Source organism: Asparagus officinalis, chromosome 1 (genome assembly GCF_001876935.1).
Source record: "Asparagus officinalis chromosome 1, Aspof.V1, whole genome shotgun sequence".
In the NCBI taxonomy this organism is placed as follows: domain Eukaryota; kingdom Viridiplantae; phylum Streptophyta; class Magnoliopsida; order Asparagales; family Asparagaceae; genus Asparagus; species Asparagus officinalis.
The window spans coordinates 41,239,043-41,245,700 of NC_033794.1; the positions used below are offsets into that span (position 1 = coordinate 41,239,043).

A 6,658-nucleotide genomic window follows, 5' to 3' on the forward strand; every position below is an offset into this window, starting at 1 on the left:
GATGTATATATACATGTATGTATGTACATGTATATGTGTATACATGTACGTATACATGTACATGTATGTATGTACACACATACATATACATACATACATGTATGTATGTACCCACATGTATACATATACATGTATGTATGTACACATATATGTAGATGTATATATACATGTATGTATGTACATGTATATGTGTATACATGTACGTATACATGTACATGTATGTATGTACACACATACATTATAGGTATATATATACATACATGTTTGTATATATACATACATGTATGTATATATATACATATATGTATATATATATACATAATATACATACATGTATGTATGTGTATATGTATAGGTGTGTGTGTATATATATATAGGTGTACATACATACACATGTATACATATACATGTATGTGTATATATATTGTATATGTATATATATATAGTGATAGTTTAATTCTTCGTCACCATTATCTCTCCACCACTTGATGTGACTTTATCATATCATAATAGAAAGAATCAGCTAACGGGTAGGTCTTTGGACCTTCTTCAACCCAAGATGTGATGAGGCGACATCAAGGCGTCAAATGTATGACATGGCTGAGGATTTTGTTCAAGTTAAGGAATATTTTTGGTTTTATTCTAGATAAAAGAGAAAAGAAATGGACTCTAATCAGTTCAATAGTTTCAGCCTGTCAATAAATGCCTTGTTAATAATGTCTCATCTAGTTCAATTTTAGCTTATGGTGAAGACTTGCCACTGGTAAGCTGCAATAGAGTAGCAGTTATCCCTAAAAGAGGATTTGTTTAGTAATACCGACCTGATAAAACCCGAACTTGAATCTTATCAGACAATAGTGTTTGTTGTCAACAAAACTAGATGAGGGCTTTGCTCCTCAAATAATCTAAGATGAAGTAGTAACTTGCTTAAATAGCCCTTATATTACTCCTATAGAGCGAATAAACTCCAAAAGCACATTATATGAACTCCATAGTAATGCAAAAGATACCTTCTATCATATAGGCTATTCTTAAGTGAAACTTACAATAGTCTAAAACAACAAAGAAAAGAGAATAAGCCTCACCTTGAAGTAAACAAATAATTAACTGAGGCACAGAATTGAGTGTCTACCTGTGAACGTGATGAATAGTTGTGAAACCCACAATCACATATCCAGTCCCCATTGCGCCAGCCTTCTGGAACCTCAGGTAGTTGATTCCTGTTAAATGGGTATGAAAATGCACCACTACTATTTCCAGCTGAGGACCATGACTGAAGGGCATACTTATCAATCCCACCAATCGACCAATTGGAATTTGGTGGAAATGACTGCAGAGCAGCAGAATTGTTTGTCATCCCATAGTTCATCTTTAAGCCAAGAAGGCCCTGTACCCTGGCAAAATAATTTGCATAAGTTGGCAAAGCTGCTCCAGATACTGCAATTGTTGGCATTGCTGCTTCCTCCTTTGATTGGCCGCACTTTTTGCATACTTCTCTAGATGCATAATTGTTGTTACTGCAACCTATCAATCCATTTGAGGCGGTAACCGAAATTCAAATAATGCCACATCCAGAACAGAGAATGCAGCATACACACGCACGGAAGCACCCCATTCAACACCAAAAACAAACAAAATACTCACAGTTGTCATAACACAATTGGTTGTGATATGGTAATAATAAAGCTTGAGATAAGAAAAGTATTGCATGTAGCAAGTATATGACTAAATATTAAATTTGGAACAATGTCAAAGGTAATTAAGTAGACAAAAAATCATTATATAGGCTGTACCTAATTAAAGATACATAGCAAATATGCATGATAGTCGAGTTTATTTTTCATTGCAGAAAGTTACTTAAAACATAATCTGATACCCAAACAAAGAAATGACTAAAATGCACGGTAAGTTCTATGGATATTGAAGAAGAACATTCCTGGCTCTGGAAAAATAATTATAAACCTAAGTTTGTGTTGCGTTTTTTCTTTTTGTGTGTGTGTGTGTGGGGGGGGGGGGGGGGGGGGTTTAGCACCGTGCATAAATTTAATTCAATCAAATCAAACATATTATACAAGTTTGTAGAGGAGAGATATGCCTATTTTGTTGTAACCAGACATCTTTAATCTTTTATGTATTCCTGTTCTCCATAATAAACCCCATGTTGTTGGAAAGGGAGATGATTATGATATAGAACTTCATCTAACCAACAAAATAGTAACACAAAAAAATGAAGCAGCATTTGGACTTTGGAGTACGGGTTAGATACATATCGCTGAAAACTTATATAACCAATTAACCATCAACATCTATCAATAAAAAAATCACGGATCGAAGAAAATTATAGTAGTAATTCCCCTTTAAAACTAAGATATATGATATAACATCCCACAACCCAAATAGAGCAAGTCTATGTGAAGAGAGATTCTTTCATAAACCAAAGGTTTGGACCAGGTACTTATTTCCCATAATTTCTTACCAACACTCAAACTCAAACTCCATCAAGTTCAGGTGTTGGTCAAATCAATATTAAAACCCACAGAAGTATGCTTAATATCAACTTAAGTACTTCTTCCTAGATTAGGATTGGATGCAAAATGATATGGATATATCCGCGAATATATCTGCATCTGTATCCAATAAGAACGGATACCTATAGTAATTATCTATACCCGGTAGGATATAAATGGATGTTGATATCTTTTTAATTTGATAGGATACAGAATATGGATATGAATATAAGCAGCATATCTAAATAAGTATCCGGTTATCAGTACATGTGTATCTATTATACAGTTAAAATTATTTTGTCGTAGATTAGCAGATCTTAGACTAATCAAAGTCGATATAAGAGAAGTTTAGATTACTTTATCGCTATTCCAAAACTTCTACCAAAATCCCAAGATCTTTTCTTGAAAACTTCCTTAAGTGAAAAAGCTTCCAAGCGAAGCCACGCATCATCTGGGTACTACTTATAGAGCATAAGCTTCCTCAAACCTTTCTTTGGGCTCACGTACTACTCAGCTCTTCACTCTTTCACTTCATAATTTTATTTATCTCTACTATTTATAGGCACTCTATATAGCATTTCTTTCCCATGTGGGACTATTCCCACAGGAGAACAAGTGCAAGCCGAGGAACAAGTGACAAGCAAAGGAGGTTTGTCATAACAAAGCTAATGGAGTTTTGTGCGAAAAATGGTCCATTTTGAATTCTTAAATTCATATTTCAACAAATAGAATATTTGTATTGCATTTTATCTGGCTGAAATGTAAATTGCCTAAAGGAAAATGAATTGATCCTGGAAGGAACTAAATGTAAAATAATATTTTGTAAATATTTATTCTCATATTATAGTAGAACTTTTATGAACAGTTGATTGGGTAAGAACATGATTGTTAAATTAAAATTGTTAATCAAAATTAACTAAGAATTAATTTGATTAATAATTAGCATTCGATATGAGAACTCAATCAGTCTCACTAATGTCATTTGAGAGGGGAAAATGTAATACAAATATTTATATTTGTAGAAATATGAAATTAAGAATTCAAAGAGGGTTTTTCATGCAAAACTCCATTAAGCTTGTCGAGACAAACCTTATTTGCTAGCCACTTATTTCTTGGTTTGACACTCGTTCCCTTGTGAGAATAGTCCCACATTGAAAAGAAAGACAACATAAAAAGTTGTCTTTGTCTATAAACATGAAAAGCAAATGAGTTCATGAAGTAATAGAGTGAAGAGCTAAGTAGTACTTGAGCCCAAAGTAAGATTTTAGGAAACTCAAGCTCTATAAGTATTTCTTGGACTTGAAGAAAAGGTTTGAGGAAACTCAAATTGAATTTTTAGAGATCTTATCTCTCTTTTATTGCTCCTCTAGATGACAAGTGGATTCAGTTGTAGACTTTTTTTCTTGAAGAAGCTTGCAAGAAAAGATCTTCAGGCTTTTGGTAGAAGTTATAGAATAGCAATCGAGGTAATTCTGAACTTCTCTTTTATCAAATTTAATTAAGAGATCTAGCCTTAGTTTTTTATAATGTAGAATACATTGTTGAATTCCAATTAGATAAATGTTGTTTTACTTAAACAACTCTTGTATCATGGCCTGTGTGTATTTCAATCTTGTCCGTATTTCTCATATCCTCCTTGTATTCATAGATGTTTTTTTTTCTAAGATCCAATGTGTACTTGTATTTGATTTAACACATAGGCATTCCATGTTAATACATGTAACCATGATTCTTAAGTGTTGTGCACACAACAGTTAGGGTCGATTTAGTTCCATACTGGCTGAATAGGGTCGATTTAGTTCCGTTTAACTGCAGGTAATCGACATTGAAATCGCTATATTTGTCGGGGACTAGCTCGGGTCTGCAGTGTTTAGCCAGAGCTAGACTAGTGTGCAAACTGTTCCATTTAGCCCCATCTCGGTTAAACGGGGAGTCAGTTGCACATTTTTGTAAGAGATTTGAGTTTTCTCCCTGTTAACAACTGGCTTTTACGGACAGGGTGAGTTCCCCTAACGCCTCTTTACATCTCCAACATACTCGCTAATTCTACCAAATTCTATCAATCTCGATTAGAAGACCATCCGCTAATTTACAATCATCGCGAAACCGAATCCGATAAAAACCCCTCCAATCCAAATCCTCACTCCAAACGATCCACGACTATCTACAACCACGACAAAGGAACCAGATCTACAAACGCGAAGCTAAGACAAATCAACAGAATCAAGAACGAAGAGGTAAGCTCACCGGCGCAGATCCAGTCACCGATGCGAGGGAGCCACTTGGAGTCGACGGGGGTCTTCTTGTCGACGAGGAGGCGAGGCTGCTTGCATCGGTTGCAGAGAGATCTGAACGCGTAGTTGCGGTTACGGCACTCCGAGCACTCCCAGTCTCCTTCTCTTCCCTCGCCCATCACCGAAAGTTTTTTTTGCGCTACGGCGGAGATCTATTAAGCGCGGAGCCCACGGAAACGGACAACACCTGTCAGCGGCTAGTGATTGTTTCTGCCGCCGCTCTCTATCGGAGCAGCGCGTCTTGGAGAGATGAGAGGGCGAGAACGAAATCGGGGAGCAGCGCTCTCGGTTACCCGCGGATAGAGGAGAGAGGTAAAAATGTTCCGACAGTTTGGGCTTGGGCTTGGGCTGCTTGGGTTGATTATGAATCGGACGTATACAGGGCCTCAATGCCCGAAATTTTAAGGGCCGAATATCAGCGTACTCGGCCTAGAAAACTATATAGATAATATATATATTAAACTATACTATATACTCGAACTATAGTAGAATATATATATATATATATATATATGGAAAAATTGCTTCTAGGCCCCAAATTTATATTTTCAATATGCTCTAGCCCCTCCTACTTTTTTTAATGTTCTTTAGTCCCTCCTTTTTGAAAAAAATATGGCCAAGCCCCTCCATCATGATTCCAGCTCATTTCAGCACTTGATTAGACATGTCAGCTCATGATTAGACATATCAGCTGATTTAAATCCCGAATTTACCCTCCTCTTTCTTATGTCAGTGGATTTTAACTCTTTTCTGTAAAATGTTAACTCTTTTCTGTAACATGTTAACTCTTTCTGTAAAATGTTAACTTTTTTCTGTAACATGTTAACTCTTATAGATAACATGTTAATTCTTACAGCTAACATGTTAACTCTTACCGCTAACATGTTAACTCTAACAGCTAACATGTTAACTCTTACAGCTAACATGTTAGCTGTAAGAGTTAACATGTTACAGAAAAGAGTTAACAGTTAATAGAAAAGAGTTAACATGTTATAGAAAAAAGTTAACATGTTACAGAAAAAGAGTTAACATTAATTTTTGGATATTTCATGTTTAATTTAGTACATGAATTTGTGGGATTGCATATGAGGGTTAGGGTTTATGATTTGGCGCCTCAAGCTCATCTTTCAGGGGGTAGAATTTGGAGCTCTGAGAGATTTAATTGCAATAAAAAGAGAAACTTTTTTCTGGATCTGATCCCTTAATTTTTTTTGCAGGCCGCCATGTCTCATATTGCGAGAGGTCAATCCTCTACCGCGTCGGCTGATGGCGCGCCTCCCTCTTACGCTGGTGAGCCTTTTTGGCATATTTGGAAATTTGCAAATTAGTCCTTTATCCCCATTTTGCTCTCCTTGGTGAGGCAATCGGAAAGAGCATTGATTCTCCTTGGTGATGATCGACGCTTTAAAGATGGGTTTTGATTGGTCAAAATCATATCTCAAAATAAATAAAGGGGGCGTCTTGATGCTGCATTGTGCCTTATAAGGCAGGAATATGTTTTTTTAATATATCCTACCTTATAAGTGCGTAATGTGGCCAAATCGTTTCACCCTTTATAAGGCAGTGACTCTATCTTACCCGTTCGTAGGATGAGTTCAACTTCCTTTTATAATTGGGACTAACAAATATTTAACTGTTTATTTCCAGTGGGATATCCTTCTGGAGCGTTCTCATCTCATGCAGTGTACGGGCGTCGTGGCGAGTATTATTCGACCTCCGATGATTTTTCACCCATTCCACTTACTTCTCAGTTTGCTTCGGGCACGTCGACAGAGGTTGCCCAAGTGGTGAAGGAAGGTGGCCATCGTGCTCTTCGACAGTTGATTACAGATGCGCCTTTCGTGAAGGATGCCAGTT

General features: G+C 36.3%; 1 protein-coding gene across 1 annotated transcript in view; it reads right to left on the reverse strand.

The window, feature by feature from the left end:
* The window catches only part of LOC109823259 (E3 SUMO-protein ligase RanBP2), a 14,762-nt gene extending 9,819 nt beyond the window's left edge, over window positions 1-4,943 (reverse strand). The window contains exons 1-2 of the mRNA XM_020389544.1: window positions 4,755-4,943; window positions 1,133-1,524 (exon numbers count right to left, since the gene is read on the reverse strand). Of these exons, the coding sequence (XP_020245133.1) occupies window positions 1,133-1,524; window positions 4,755-4,920 (558 nt within the window). The 5' untranslated portion in view covers window positions 4,921-4,943. The remainder of the gene's footprint in view (window positions 1-1,132; window positions 1,525-4,754) is intronic.